This window comes from Meles meles, chromosome X (assembly GCF_922984935.1).
Source record: "Meles meles chromosome X, mMelMel3.1 paternal haplotype, whole genome shotgun sequence".
NCBI lineage: Eukaryota > Metazoa > Chordata > Mammalia > Carnivora > Mustelidae > Meles > Meles meles.
This window is the reverse complement of record NC_060087.1, coordinates 116,584,414-116,600,925: the sequence shown is the minus strand read 5'-3', so window position 1 is coordinate 116,600,925 and position 16,512 is coordinate 116,584,414. Positions and strand designations below refer to the sequence as shown.

The window sequence follows — 16,512 nt, the reverse complement described above, 5'->3', positions numbered from 1 at the left end:
GGTGCCTCAGTGGGTTAAGCCTCTGCCTTTGGCTCAGGTCATGATCTTGGGGTCATGGGATTGAGCCCCGCGTCAGGCTCTCTGCTCTGCAGTGAGTCTGCCTCTCTTCCTCTCTCTCTGCCTGCCTCTCTGACTACTTGTGATCTCTGTCTGTCAAATAAATAAATAAAATCTTTAAAAAAAAACCAAAGTTTTAAACCTGTGCAACCTGAAAATGTAGGGGTGCTAATAGTATTAAAATGGGAGGCATGGGGTGCCTGGGTGGCTCAGTGAGTTAAACCTCTGCCTTGGGCTCAAGTCATGATTTCACGGTCCTGGAATCGAGCCCCGCATTGGGCTCTCTGCTCAGTGGGGAGCCTGCTCCCCCGGCCCCGCCTGCCTCTCTGCCTACTTGTGTTCTCTCTGTCAAATAAATAAATACAACTTTTTTAAAAATGGGAAGCAGGAGGTACAGCTTGCTCTGGACTGGTTGTATTTAAGGGACTGGTGGGATGTCCAAGTGGAGGGTCTGCAATTCAGGAATGAAGTCAGGACCAGTGAAAGATGTGGGAGCTATATAGGCAATATTGAAGTTAAAGGAGTTCATGTGTTCTCCAAAGAACAGAAGGTAGAAAGAGACCCAATTTTAAGGCAGTGGTATAAGGAATGTCTATATTCAAGAAGTGGGAGGGGGAACCTAGGTAGTTCAGTTGGTTAAGCGTTGTTTTAGCATCAGACTCTTAATCTCAGCTCAGGTCTTGATCTCGGGGTCGTGGGTTCAGGCCCCGCATTGTGTTCCATACTGGGTGTGAAGCCTGCTTAAAAAAAAAAAAAAGAAGTGAGAGGAAGAATAGGTCACAAATATCAGTTGGTGGAATGCCTGGGTGGTTCAGTCAGTTAAACATCCCACTCTGGATATTGGCTCAGGTCATGATATCAGGGTCCTGAGATTCAGCCCTGTGTCTGGCTCCCTGCTTAGTAAAGTCAGCCTGGGACTCTTTCTCCCTTTCCCTCTTCATCCCTCCCCCTCACCATGTGCATGCTTCCACATTCTCGCTCCCTCTCAAAAACAAACAAACGAACAACAACAACAACAACAACACAAAGCCCCCAATATTAGTTAGGACACAGTATAGTGCTAGAGTTTTATGTTCACTTCCTGAACTTATCAGCTCAGTGTGCTAAAACAGCAAATAAGACTTTTGGTGTCATTTTCAGTGTCAAGACTACTTGAAATAAATAATCATTTTAGCCCCATACAAGTAACCTAGGATACTTTGTGCAGATGTGGTAATGAAACCCCAAGAGAGATATTAGTAGATCTAGAAATGGCCCTGAGAAGAGCAATTAAAATAAACAAAGGGGAGAAGCTACTGATGTTTTAAGAAAGACCAAAGGGATAAAGAACTCCTTTAGTCTGGAAAAATTGCTAGAAGACTCTACAGTAGCAGCAGCAGGAATGATAATGGCTAACATTTACTGAGTACTCACCATGTGAGGTTATTCTTTTTATTTAAGATTTTATTTTTTTGAAGTAATCTCCACCCCCAACATGGGGCTTGAACTTACAACCTGGAGATCAAGAGTCGTATGCTCCACTACTGAGCCAGCCAGGCACCCTTCCTACCCCAAGTGGGATTATTCTAAACAACTCATATGTGTTGTCTCCCTCAATCCTAAGAACAATCTCACCAGGTAAGTACTATTATTATCTCCACTTTACAGATGAGGAAATTGAGGCACAGTAAAGTTAAATAACTTGCTCAATCTCCCAGATAGTAAAGGAGAAGCCAGGATTCAAGCCCAATCTGTTTCTAAAGCATACACTTTTAATCACAGGAGTATAAACCTTTCAGTAAACAAGTCTTCAAAGATATGAATCAAGTAACCACAGTCTTATTGACTGAGATTCAAAACGCGAGATGCCAAGGGGCCACTTAATGCATTAAGAGGGATACATGGTTTCATTGTTTGAACTTCTTACATGAACACACACCATTTTTGTAAAGAAATAAAAAAGGGATGATGCAATTTCAATATAAATGTTGAAAATACTAGTCTACCCAGCAGGTAGCAAAATTCTAGAATTAGTTACCCAGGGAGGTTGAAATAAGTACAAATAGTTTTAAGAAAGGTTTAGTACCTATAGTAGATATATTCCTCTTACACATACCTATAACAGCAACGTATTCCTAGGGAAAGTAGGTTTTTGAACTAGGTAGGAAAGGACAGAGCATGCTGGAAAAAGGGAGAATCTGTGTGGGAAATGGAGGCACATCTGAGTGATGTATGAAGTCACTCGCCTAGTTGGGTAGCATGTAACCAAATTAATTAACTTGAAGATAATGTGGGATTGCAGTGCTTTCTTTATTCAACAGACTATCCTGGGAAGACGTGATGCGCCTTCATAAATAACATCTGGGTCGGAAATGCTTTAGAGATCATTATCCCCGCCTTTAACAAATCCACATCATGTATCCTCTGTGCATATGGAAAATGACTGTTTCTTTAGGAAAACTAAAGACACTTTTGGGGTCACCTAGGAATTTAAGTGTTCTTTCACATGAAGTTTGACTTCTGTTCTAAAAGCTCATGAAAACAGTGCTGCCCCTAGCTGTACCTTGCACCTTTGGAATGAACTCCAACCTAGAAAACAATGTATGACTGGACCCAAGGTACTTATTTGAATGATACAATCTTTGGTAACTATGACTCTGAATGAATACCTTGGCTTCCCTTCACGTTAAAATCTACAGATGAGACCTTTAAAATCCCACTCCCTGAATAGGAGTTAACCATTTATTTCTAGAAAATGCGAAACTAGCCTAGTTTCTTTTGCATTCCGCATATGGGTAAGATATTCAAAAGAAGATAATGGGGGCATGCATCTTAGACTGTAGTGGAGAAAACAAAATTCAATGCTTGGCCACTACCCTGAAGACTAGGATAATGTATGGTGGCTTATAGAAATACCAGATTTCTTACCGCTCTTTTTTCTGTAACCTCATCTTTTCAAAGGAAAGGAACCAGACCTCAGCTCCCTTAAGAAACCTAATGATTTTTCTGCTTTGGATAAATTAATATCAGCAGAGATAATTTAATAAGATATCTGAAAAGGCTATTTTAAATTTGATCATTATCAAAGCTAAAACCAAGGGTTAAGACTTTTTTTTTTTCTGGTCAACTATCTTTTCTATTTTGCCACTTCCCGGGGTGAAGGAAGCACTTTCCTGTCAAGTACAGGAAGATTATTTCCTGGTTCTTCCTGATTGTGTGGTTTATAAATACGCCTACATTTGTAAGGAATACATTACACTGTACTTGACATTGATTGAGTACCGTGTCAAATCTTGGCTTAGAGGTGAAAGAATTGGAGTGGGCCCAGAGAAAAATAATGAACATAATATTTGTCCTCTTGGAACTTACATTCCAATGGAGGAAGAGAGAAAGTGAACAATAATAACACAACAAACATAATAAACAGGTAAATTACAGATATTTCAGAAGGTGATATAGAGATAGAGCAGGCTAAGGGGGCCAGGAATGGTAAGATTGCAAATTTAAAAGGAGTGTCCAGGATAGGCATCTTTGAGTATATGAGAGTTAGCAAAACTGATGCAGCTCAAAAGTAGAATCCTGACAGGACTAAGGGCATTTACCTTGTGATATGCCGCTTACAACGCTGTGCCTATCAGTCAGGGGTCACTGGAGGAGTTGGTGCAGAGTTTGGAAAAAAATGGATGAATTCCGTCTTGACCATATTAAGTTCGACGTGCCGCAGGATAGAAATAAGCGATTAGTGGGTCTGGAAATCCAGGTCTGGAGCCAAAGAGAGACATTTGAGATCGAGATGTCGCTTTGGAATTACGGTGTTATTGACGGTAGCTGAAGGGGTGGGAATGAAGAGGTGGGAATGAAGAGGTAAGCTCGCCAAAGGAGAGCAGAGTGAAAGAAAGGGAGAATCTCACTAACGACTGTGTGTATTTTAGGGGATAGAGACAAAGACAAATCAAAGAGGGAGAGTACACTTTTTTTCTGATCGGAGATAGACGAGATGGGCTGGCGTTTTGCGTGTCCTTTATTCCTCCCCTTTCATTTCTCCCTAACGTAAACTGGCTCTCTTCAGGACAAACCTCCCGCGTGACACCACATCCCATGGGACACGAGTCTTTCTTCAAGACCTTTTGAAGGTAAGGAGAAGGGAACTAACTTTTACGGAGCATCCCACGCGTGCCACGTGTTTGGGGTTCCAAATACCGGGTTGTTCTCTTCTACACCCCACCCGCCTCTTCGCTTTCACAACCTTGCCGCCTTCAGCAGTGTTGGCTCCCAGAGGGCTGAAGCACTGGACAGGCCGGCAGAAAACAAAGGACCCAGCTGGAGGGAAAAGCAAAGCAAACAAACAAACCCCCCTGCGAGGAGTAGAGACCCAGCGCCGCCAGCCTTGACCCTCCGCCTCCAGCCCTCCCGGCGCCAAGCCCCTCAGCCCCGCCTGGGCCTCTCCGCAGGCCCCGCCCCTTGCCCCGCGGCCCGCGCTCATTCGTTGGCGCCCTTCCGCTTCGCTTCCCCATTGATCCGCTTTCGCCTCCTTCGGTACGCTCTCCGCTTAGCTCCGCCCCCCACGGAGAGACCGCGCACGCAAGCTCGGCTCGTGGTCACTCGCGGACCTTATTCCGTGTCGCTTTCCCCTTCTTCCCGGCATTCCTGCTTCCGCTTTCTCACGGCTCTTTGGTTTTTCCACCTCTGAGGCACTTCGCGCCCAGGGGTTCGGTGACGTCATCTCTCTGCGCTGCGCGGACACCCGCCAGTTGAAGAAGGAACAGCTTCGCCGCCCTTCGCCTCTTTTGTTGGGCTGCTGCTCCTCCGGAATCATGGCGCCGTCACTGTGGAAGGGGCTGGTGGGCGTCGGCCTCTTTGCCCTAGCCCACGCGGCCTTTTCCGCTGCGCAGCGTAAGTGCCGGGGGGACAGCGACCGCTCCTGTGTGGGACTCCGGGGGCGGTGTGTGGGAGCACCCTGAGGGAGTGTCGGACCGAGTGTCCCAGGAATGGTCATTTGAGCCCTTAGAGTTGGGGGGTGACTTCGTGAAGCGGCGCGGGGCTTCCCGGTGGAAGGCTCGGAGTCTGAGTTTGAGGAGACGGGCACCTGAGAGTGCAGAAGGGGTGGAAGGGGAAGAGGGTGTCTGGGAGAGGGCTCTGAGCTGACTGTAGGGTGGGCAAAGAGGGAGTCTCTCCGGCTGCGGGGTGACCAGGAAGGCAGTCTTTTGGGGGGAATGCGGGACAGGTGATATCAGATCCAGCGTGGGGCTGAGCAGGCAAAGTGTCAGAATGAAGACTTCGGGTGCTCATGGTCCCATGACAACTAGGTGAACAACATCTTGGGCACTCCTGGGCTGTCCAGGTAGAGAGTGAGAAGTTAAGTGACCGTTTGCCTCTTGGGGGCACTGTGGTACAGGAGAAAGAGCACTGGACTGGGAGTCTGGAGAGCTGGTTCTGAAAAACTTGCTTTACCGCTAAATCTGTGTGACCTTGGGCAAGTCATGTTCCTTCTCTGAGCCTTCATTGAGGTGGATTTTAATTCTTGCTTTTTCTGTGTCACAGAGTCACTGGGAAGTTTAAAAGAAAAAAGTAAAACTACTTTAACATACACATACTATTGTATCATCAAGAAGAAACTTGGAGTCTAGCAGAGGAGGTATAGCTGTCTTGAGACAGCTGATTTGTTTTTTTGTGGTCTTCCTTCTCTACTAGGCCAGGGGTCAGCAAACTGGCGTGTGGGCCAAATGCAGCCTCTCTCCTGTTTTTGCAGTGAGCTAAGAATGTTTTCACATTTTAATTTGTTGGGGAAAAAAAGCAAATGAATATCATTTCATGATCCATGACAATTATATAAAATCCAAGTTTCAGTGCCCATCAATGAAGTTTTCCTGATAGACAGCTACACCCATTCATTTAGGTATTGTCTGGCTCCTTTCTAAGTGAGAAGTTGAGTAGTTGACACAGACACAGTATGGCCTGCAAAGCCCAAAATATTTATTATCTGGCTTTTTTTTTTTTTAAAAGATCTTACCTATCCACCTGACAGATAGAGATCACAAGTAGGCAGAGAGGCAGGCAGAGAGAGAGAGAGAGAGGAGGAAGCAGGCTTCCTGCTGAGCAGAGAGCCCTACGTGGGGCTCCATCCCAGGATCCTGGGATCATGACCCAAGCCGAAGGCAGAGACTTTAACCCACTGAGCCACCCAGGAGCCCCTATTATCTGACTCTTTAAGGAAAAGTTTGCTAACCTCTGTCTTAGATTGTAGAACCCACAAGGGCAGCCCATTTTGTTCATTGCTGTGATCTCTGTGCCTAGCACAATGTTTTCCCACAGTAGGTACTCAATAAATTAGTCGAATGAAGGAAGTGAATTCAAAGTTGAACTTAATTCACTTGCTAGATTACTTTCAATCTTCAGGAATAAAGTAGAAAATGAAATGTGAATTCCTTCACAGCTCTAATTTTTTTCAAGATAAAACCTTTTGTTTTTTTATGTAGAATTAAAATGATCCAGTTATTTTAACTATTTTTTACATATATGTATGGACATTTGTCTGACTGAAACTCAGCTTTATTTTTTAAATACATTTTTATTTTGAAATTTTGCAGAGAAGTTGTAAAGATAGTACAGTTACTATATACCCCCACCCAGTTTCCTGCATTGTAACATCTATTACCATGGTATGTTGTCACAACTAAGAAACTGATACTGGTATAATACTACTAACTGAAGTCAAACTTTTATTTGGGTTTTACCAGTTTTTCCAATAAGGACTTCTGTTCCAGAAATCAAGCAGGGTATCACGTTACATTTGGTTGTCATGTTTCCCCGGTGTTCTCTATTTTGTGACAGTTTCTCCAAAGCTCCAGTCTTTAATGATAACAGTATTACAGCTAACGCTTATTAAATGCTTACTGTGTGCCAGGCACTGAACTAAGCGCTTTACATGTATTATCTAATTCAGCCCTACCAAAAGCCCTGTGAGGTAGCTGTTGTCGTTATCACTCTTGAAAGATGAAGTTGAGACACGCATAGCTGGGAAACTTGCACAAACTGACAGAGGTGATGGTGGGGCCAGGATTCAAAGACCAACAGTTTGACTCTAGAGCCTGTGTGCTACACCGCTTTATGAAATTCAGTTTTGTGTAAGTGGTTGAAATTGCGCTGTGCTTAGGTGCCAGAGGTACATTGATGCCCTAAGGGAGTTCAAACTCAAGTGGAATCAATAAATAATCACGATAAAGTGCTATAGATGCTATGCTAAGAGTATGTCAGGATGCATGGAGACAGGCTGGGGATGGGAGGTGGGGGACAGAGGGTTAAGGAAATACCTTAGAGCCTTGCTGCTCTAGGGTGTTCAGTGGACCAGCCTCCAGGGAATTGCCTGGGAGCTTATTAGAAATGCAGAAACTCAGGCCCCGCCCCAGAGTTTATTGAATCCTGATCTGCATTTTAATAAGATCCCCAGGAGATCTGTCTGCACTTTCTTTTGAGAAGCACAACCCTGGAGATCAGGATACTGTGGAGTACTGCGTCATTTTCTACAGTTGGCTTCAGCTGTAAAATTGTACAGTACTCGAGCAAGGAGATCACTGAAGTCCAACCCCTTCGTTTTACAGATGAGGAAATGCCTGGTTAGAGGTACTGTTCGAATCAGATTAGGCTGCATGCAAAGAAGAAAGCTGGCTAGGAATTGAACAGACAGTAGGAAGTTAGCCAAACCTATTTTTAGTATTGGATTGATGTTTCTTTTACACCGGTCCTAATGTTAAACCTGTAAGATAAAACTTCAGAAATGTCTCTAAACACATTGTCTTTTAAGAGTCGCTGCATGTTCACTCACAGCAATTTGGGTTTTTAAGTCCACAGCACATTGTTAAGTAGGGATTGTGCCAGGTTTTTCTAGAATTATGATTTTGTGTTTCTGATGAGATGAGAATACCTTTTGGCATTTGTCACTACAGTGGGACCGCTTTATAATGCTCGTGTTGGAAAAAGACTAATATTTACCTTTGAAGCTAATTGTGTCATGTCACATGGTAGCTGCAGATAACACATCTTTGTGCTACAGCATGCTCACCTTTGCTGGGATGAACTTTGTTATGGCAGAATGGCTACCATGTATCTAATGTAATCGTCCCATTATCCCCCATTTTACTGTTGCAGACAGTTAGGCAGCAGAAAGATACTGTATTTCTTTGATTCCAAGATACACTCCCCCTCCCACTCCTACATTTTAACTGTCTGAAATTGAGATACATGTTACAATGCACCAGAATGTCTTAAGGTTTGACAGATAAAGTCAGTGAATGACAGGAAGTGGAGGAGCTGGTTTTATGATCCAGGCTGATCAGCTTCCAAATCCTGGTCCTTTTCTTTAATACCTTGCTGCTTCCTGAGGCTAAGGCAGCAGCAGAATTATGATTTAATCAGAGAGGCAGAAATTGACGTTCTGGAACTTCTCCTATTCTACCACTGCCCCAACATATTCTCTCAGGAAAAAGCATGTCCATACCAGTATTGCTTTATCCATGCTACGTGATGGCGGTGCTATTTCAGAGTTGAGATTTTCTGTAGGATTATTCGTTTTTAAATAACTGTGATTTCTCTGACTAGTCAGTGAAAGAAACTGTTAGTTTCAGAGGATTCTGAAAAAAAAATACGTTTAGGTATTTCTTCCTCCTACTTGGTCACCTTTCACTCTTACTGTGTTTTATAAGGTGACAAAGCAGGTCATGATGAAAGTCAAATAGTTCAAGATCGGGCTGGCTGGCTTAGGAGATAGAGGTTTTTGAGGAATCCGGGATTAGCATTACTTTATGTAGCATGTAAGTCAGCCGCTCCTTTGGTATATTGATTTGCTTGCGTTTTAAGAAAGAAAAATGGGCTACAATTTCCTTAATGGTATGCTTCTGGTTTATAGATCGTTCTTATATGCGATTAACAGAAAAGGAAGATGAATCACTGCCAATAGATGTAAGTTGGTCATTTATATTCCGTTAAAATATATTTTAAAAATTAGCCACATAGCTTATAATAATTTTTTACTGGTTCTTGTTCTCTTAAAATTTTCCAGACATGAAGTAACATCTGTTCACGACTTTACTATTTGTCACTCATTGTAAACCCCGAAGATTTGGAAACAAAAGATTTCTGTTTGGTTTCTAGAACTGTAGTTTAGTCATTCTAGAAGTTGTTCTGTTCATAGTCTGAGGATGGACTTAAAAAGTTGATTATTTGACTTTACTTTACTTAGCAAAGTTCCTTTTTATGTAAAGTCTAAGAACAAGCAAAACTAAATATTGTTTAGGGACATATATGTAGGTGGCAAAAGTAAAGAAAAACAAGGAAGTGTTTTTTTTTTTTAAGCTGAAATGACAGTGTGAACTTCACTCATCATTTTGTTTATCTTGAATGGATTTGAAGTGACAAAATAGTAACTTCTTTATAACGGAATCAAGCAGCAAGTGTAAAAAGTAAAACTGACCCCATAAAATAAAAAATGACGAGTGACCTCACTGCTCAGCAGTTCTGCTGCTACTCCCACCAGTTTGGAGCATGTCAGTAGTTCAGCTCACCCCCTGTGCACAAACAGCGGTCTTTATTTACATTATGTATAGTTTTACCTAATCAAAACAGTTTTTCTTTTAAAAAAGTTATCTACATGTATATATGTATAGTTTTATAACTAGCCTTTTATTACTTAACATTATTTATCTTGACGTAACTTCATGATAACTCACAGATTTGCCACATTCTTGTTCACGGTGCCTGTGATTGCATTACATGAAATAGGTCTTGGTACACTAGTGGTGGGAATGTGTAAGCTGGTATGACATGTGACGTCAGTTTTAATTTAGAAAGTTAGAGTAATAGCTTGTGGCTAATTTCGACTATAGTTGTCTGTAATAAAAGTTAATGGTGGACGGGACTATTAAGCCACTCTCCTATCACCTTTGCTATGTGGTAGGTTACCCCCCCACCACCACACACATATTCATTTATATCAATTTTTTATAAAGATTTTATTTATTTGTCAGAGAGAGCACAAGCAGGGGGAGCAGCAGGCAGAGCAGGCAGAGGGAGAAGCAGACTCCCCGCTGAGCAGGGAGCCTGATGTGGGACTCGATCCCAGGACCCTGGGATCATGACCTGAGCCAAAGGCAGATGCTTAACCGGCTGAGCCACCCAGGTGTCCCTCATTTATAGCTATTTAATATAGCTTGCTTCTGTTTGCAAATTGGGAAATTTGAAAAATACAGGAAAATCACAATCAAAATCAAATGTGCCTGTCTGTAATCCCAGGTTGGTTAATATCAAACATTGCAAGTTTTTGCTTGCACAACCTCTTCGGAAGACATTTTGGTATTACCTAATGAAGTTGAACATGGGTATACCCTCCCCCAGTGATTCTACTCCCATGTGCCAGGAGACCTACTGCAGGATATCTACATTGGCATTGTAAAAGTAACACACAGAAAACAGCCCACACAGCCATTGGCAGCGGAATGAATACATTGTGGCATTTTCATATAATGAAATGTAAAATGCGGTGAAAGTGAATGACTGCAAGGATATACTACAACAGGGATGAATCTCCCAAAATATTCAAAAATGGGGAAAAGTAAGCAATATACATTTTAGAGGTACATACATAGCTGGTAAAATTATAAAGAAAAGCCTTAAAGAATTGATTAATATGCAGTTCAGTAGAATAGTTAACTTTGAGGGGGTTGGTGAAGGATATAATTGGAGAGGGACACGTGGGACTTGAAAGGTACTGGTAGTTTTATTTCTTAAGCTGGGTGGTGGGTCCAGGGGTGTTCTTTTTCATACTCAGTGATATTTAACAATAATACATTAGCAAATTCTTAGTTGCTCTTGGAAGCAGCTAATAGTTGGTAACTGAGTTCTGAATAGCTTAGTACCTGTTTGCTATTGGAGCAAAACCTAGAAGTATTTTTCCACTGATACACAGAATTTATGGAAGATTTTATTGTGTCTGAGTTCAAATTATTTAAAGGGAGAACTAACTCCTTGATAGGATCTGGGAGAAATACCTGTCAGAGGCTAAAAAGAGACAGAGGGAAAATTGTAAATTTTTATGATAATATTTGTATGTTATTTGATAATCTCAATCTTTATACTCACAGATAGTTCTTCAGACGCTTCTGGCCTTTGCAGTTACCTGTTATGGTATAGTTCATATTGCAGGAGAATTTAAAGACATGGATGCCACTTCAGAACTAAAAAATAAGTAAGTCTTTCCCTTTTCATAGGCATTTCGATTCGCAAGGGTTTTATTTCATTTATGTAATTTCAAATGTATGTTTTCTGGTACATAAAAGTTGATTTTGCTTTTACATTTTGATGGTGCAGTTTGTGTGAATAATGAGGTCAAAATATTGAGGCAGTGTTTGACACGATAGAAAAATGGAAGTTGAATGACAGATGATTGACATTAGACTCAGAGGTCATGTTATTTTTGCTTAAAATTATTTATTGGTGAGATGGGTGGAAGGGAATAGGTAAATAGGAAGATATTCCCTCAGAAATGTTTTCCTGTCAGCCATTCTTTTTTCCTTCCCTCCCCTCCTACACCCTTCCATTTTTTCCTCTTTTTATCTGCGTGTCCCAGCTTAGTCTTTGGAAGAATAGGGGTTTTTGGTCCGTTTCCTCTATCACTTGAGCCTAGACTGTGACCTAAACTGCTCTCTGGCCCTTTCTATTCTTGGGTTACAATATATTTGTTATTCTGTTTTCCCTTGTGCTTCTTCTAAGCTATTTTCTTGAACCTGGCTTGCTTTTCGTTTCCGTATTTCCTACTTTCATAAAGTTATTCTTTAGTTTTGTTCAATTCCATCCCTGGACTTTACCTACCTTCTTGAGCCTGGCAGTTTGAACCCTTTGCAATGTGTCCTCAGAAGGGTTCACAATAAACATTTATTTGTTAGAGGAAACTCACCCCCTTGTTACTTTTACTTTTCAGTTTACATTTTAGATAGTTACATGTCAGGCTTCCTGTTATATGTGGGAGTATGCTTGGAATTTAGGTGGCCTGGCTTTGAGATTTGAGTTTTTATCAAGGCAGAGTTCTCTTTTTTCCAGGAAAATAATGTTTAAACAAACCAATACTAAAAGCCATACACTTAGGTGTTTGTAACTTTTTCTGACTACACATATTTCACTGGGAAAGAAGAAAGGATACTCTACTATCACCACCCACTGTAGTTCTTACAAAGAGTCTACCAAGAATCATAGGCAAAGGGCCAGGAAAGAAAGAAGTAAAACAGAATGACATTAAGTAGGTGGTAGCAAAATATATAATTTAGTAGGTGGTAGCAAAATATATGAGTTTGGACAACAGTAGGTACAGAAGGGCCAAAACGAGTTTTTTTTTTTGTTGTTGTACTTGAAAGATTCTTGGAAACAGATCTGTGAAATGATCATATTGCTTGAATAGTGAGGGCCAAATGAGAATAATCAAAGGTACAATCTATGTACTGGTTTTTTTTTTTTTAAAGACTGTTTGGCATGGGCTAGCTAGTGTTAAGATTTACAGAAGTGATTAAAGCTGAGCAATTATTTGTGTTATACTCATAGGCACCTTGGAAGGAGTGGCTGAAAGAAAGATTTGAGAGCTTTATGTTGCTTTTCCAGGTTTCTTATTTTCCTTATACGGAAACAAACAAACAAACAAACATGAGACACAGTATGATCGCTATGTATCGCCTGATCTCATGGATTTAAACTTAGTTAAGACTATAACCCATAGCAAATTCATAATTCGTCAGAAGCCTGCTTGTTTTCAAATAGGCTTTTGTACAGGTGTATCTAAAGTGGATGCTTTTTTTTTTCTTTTAAGGACGTTTGACACATTAAGGAATCACCCATCATTTTATGTATTTAATCATCGTGGTCGAGTACTGTTCCGGCCTTCGGATACAGCAAACACTTCAAATCAAGATGCATTGTCCTCGAACACATCATTGAAGTTACGAAAACTTGAATCACTGCGTCGTTAAGATTTTTACAAATTATCATAACAGGACAGGACACAGAGCTGGAATATTGGAGTTTGGGGTATAAAACACTCCCCCCATCATCAGTATTTATATTATATTGATCTTTCAGACCTAATTAAAAAAAGTCTATGGCCCTTATTTGTACACTGTCAATCAAATTGTTAATGGAGTATAAGTTATCTGTGAAATGAGTCTGATCTTTCATAGAATTCTTTTTTCCATTTAAAACAAACCCATATCTTTTGTAAAAGTCACTGTTTTGAGCACATTTCTTTGAAAAATGTTGATGATTTTGTAATTATTTATTTTCTTAGATTTCTTTTGCACTTGAGTTTTTAGGATCCTTTTGGAAATAATGTGACTACTGCATTTTGCAGCATGAATGAAAGTTAAAAAGTCTTTGGTTTTTAACAACAAATGGACTTCTCTAAAGAGACCAAAATGGTGGCTTATCAGTTTTTCTTATGACCCTAAAAAATGGCTCTGCTTCAGCAGCTGCTCGCTGGTTTTCAATTTCTCATGACTTCTCGCCCCACCCCCACTCCCATATACCTTCTAACATCGACTGTCTTGTTTCATCACTTCTCTGGGGTTCTGTGTGCAGTGAGCAATTCTTGTGTCAGAAATTCTTTGTCATAAATATATTTAACAAATTCAACTTGCTATAAAGCTACTTGTGTTCTCTTCATTTCTCTGTCAGAAATTTCCCCAATTGATTAAGTAGTTAAAGACTAGTTGAAGATAGACCACAAGACCCTTCATGATTACATGAATTATCTTGCCTGTGTAGAATAGTAATCACTGAAGAAAACTGATTACTTGTCATCAGCCAGTTTAACTTATTCAAAGTCTCTGTTATTTTATTGCATACTAAACTCGCAAATTAGTAAAACTAAAGGAAACTTCTCATCAAAGGTAGGCTTCAAAGGCATTGGGACAAATATGTTTATTTGGAACTAGTATCCTCAATGAAAAACCATTAATGTCATTTAAGAAACTGTCCTATAGCTTCAGATTCATTAGCAGGCTTAGAGTTTCTCCATTTTTGTTGGATGCTGCCGAAGATGAGGATGAGGGGACAGAGTAGACTTTTTTTGTTGTTTTTTTTTTTTTTTTAAGAAACAGTAATTTTGGGTTTGGAAATTTGGCTAGCCCTTCGATCTGCAGGGAGCTGAACGCTTCTTTGTAGAGAAGGCTGCTTTTGTTGATCTGTCCAGGTATGAAAACATTGCTTTCTTTGAATTGTATAGGTGCAAAGGGAATAACTATGCAGACTTGAAAAGCAATACGCTTTTGGCAAGAGTCGTAAGATGCCCTTCTGCTTGACGGCATTTTTCCCATTAGAAATGGACCTCAGCTCTTCTATTCTGCCGGGTCACACATAGCCTCAAAGCAGGAGACTCTTTTGTCATTGAGCTTTTACTGTTGATTAGTTTTGTTTCGCCAGCCCCATCTGTGGAACACTGACTCTGCTCTCTAAGGAGAACAAAGTTAGAAATCTGCTGATTAGCCTAAGATAATTGAGAAATGAGTTAAAAATGGAATTCAGGGGTTAATGTGATGATAATTAAATTAAAATATTGTATGAGAAACAAGCTCCTCCCATCAGGCTTGCCTGCCATTTCCTCAGGTATGACTTGATTTGAAAGAGCCTCTTCTCTGTGGGGGCTGCCTTCCTTTTTTTATTATCCACATACCTTCAGTGCAGCCATTTAAAGGGTACAGTTCAGTGGTTTTGTCATATATTTGTGAAATTATGCAACCACTGCCACAGTGCATTTCAGGACATTTCTATCACCCCTAAAAGAAACCCCGTACCCTTTAGTGGGCGCCTCTCCTATCCCCCTGCCTAGTGCCTCCCAGCCCTGGGCAACTACTAAACTACTTTTTGCCTGTATAGATTCACCTATTCTGGTCATTTATTATGAATGGATTTGTACAATGTCTGGTCTTTAGTGACTGGCTTCCCAAGTATAGTTTTGTGTTCTGCGTGGAGTGAGAACTTCTCCCCTTGAGAACTGTGATCGCTGTGGAAGGAAGTGGTTTGTCAAATCAGTAAATGGGGAGGGCCAGACACTTAACCACGTTTCTTCATCAATCTTAGGCTGAATGGTTTTCCCTTGTAACCAAGCACTCATGATATACTACTATTTATAATATTTTGTTTAGTCTCTAGAATAGATAGGAAAATGCCTGCCCAGTCAGGAAAGTCCCAGTAAAAATGATGCCTGAGGATTTGGCAGATAATTGACATAGTTTTCGGGTGTGTCTAACTTTGCTAGCAGCTTGTATACCTCGGGCCAGATGAGCTTCCCAAATTTCTTCTTCAGTTTCCTCCAGTGAATTTCTCTTTTCTTTTTCCAATTTGTACCACAGGACTAAAGGTGATTTGGGTGCATCATAACAGTGCTAAATGGATTAAATTCAGAATTTTATTTATAGTGCTTTGAGACAGTCCATGACTACCTAGGGTAGTCCCCCCCCGCCCCCCCCAAATGTAGTGATGTAAACTAGTTATGCCTGCAGTTGACTGCAATTTTAGTGACATTCAGAAGTGTGCACTCTTGAAAGGCTCTCTAAAATATAGGAAGAGACTTCTTAATAACTAGGGAACCAGCCAAATGCTATGGGCTAATGGCCCAGCCACAGAAAATGCAGATCTGCGGATTGGAGACCACGATGCTCTGTAACTCCCTAATGATTGTTTCCTAAGCACTGTGGCTTATTTTTGAGTGGCATGACGGCATCTTCCTGGTTGTATGTGGCCTGTTTCCATGATGTATTGAGTAGTGTTGTTTGTTGTGAACATCGATGCCTGTAACACCAAGCTAAACACCTTCTTTTGAATATGTTTCCTCTCTTTAAATAGCCTTGCCCTGTCCAATAAACAAATGATTGTCTCACCCTGTTTTTGGTAGTGGTTTTTGTTTTTGTTTTTGTTTTTTAAATCTCATTCTCTTCGCTTCTCTGTCCCCAGAAAAATGTAAGAGGTAATTTTATGGCTGTATTTTTTTTCCGGTGTGATGCTGTTCTACTAAATTCAATGGATACTTTACTTTTTATTGTACATGTAAAGTTGAATTACAATTTTATGGGGGTTTTTTTAGAGTTGAAATAGAATGTGTAATCTCATTTATATTTATAAATTATCAAAGGACCTTTGGGGTATAAGAATTTCAGTCCTTGAGTAGCAGTGTCCAATCATTCCATCACAAATTTGTTATAACTTTACACTTAACGGGAAATCATTACGATTAAAAGCATCAGCGGACAAATCCAGAGTCTGATGAAAACCCAAGGGGAAGTTCTGGTTTGTAAAACTTGGCACTTATTTGGAGTATTTTGAAAAATAGCACTAGCAAGATTCAAATCTACTTAGAAATATCTCAAAAGAACCTACAAATCAAATATTATTTTAAAAAGGAAAAACAAAGACAATATATGTATGTGGCAAAAATTTAAAAATCAGATG

The 16,512-nt window shown here is 40.6% G+C and overlaps 1 protein-coding gene and 1 long non-coding RNA gene across 3 annotated transcripts; one reads left to right on the top strand and one right to left on the bottom strand.

Moving 5' to 3' along the window:
* Positions 1–662: 662 nt before the first annotated feature.
* On the bottom strand, positions 663–4,416 carry LOC123934848. Its single transcript, XR_006816836.1, has 3 exons — positions 4,190–4,416; positions 3,639–3,798; positions 663–794 (listed from the first exon to the last, which is right to left on the bottom strand). It is a non-coding gene; the product is annotated as an uncharacterized LOC123934848 (long non-coding RNA).
* A 164-nt stretch (positions 4,417–4,580) lies between these two features.
* On the top strand, positions 4,581–15,948 carry MMGT1 (membrane magnesium transporter 1). Of its 2 annotated transcripts, XM_045994976.1 has the most exons (4): positions 4,590–4,929; positions 8,939–8,991; positions 11,169–11,272; positions 12,881–15,948. In XM_045994976.1, the coding sequence occupies exons 1-4, from the start codon at positions 4,851–4,853 to the stop codon at positions 13,038–13,040; spliced, it is 396 nt and encodes a 131-aa protein (XP_045850932.1). In that variant the 5' UTR covers positions 4,590–4,850; the 3' UTR covers positions 13,041–15,948. The 2 variants fall into 2 exon arrangements, with proteins under 2 accessions (XP_045850933.1, XP_045850932.1); XM_045994977.1 differs by lacking the exon at positions 8,939–8,991 and having other exon boundaries at positions 4,581–4,929; positions 11,173–11,272.
* Positions 15,949–16,512: the final 564 nt, after the last annotated feature.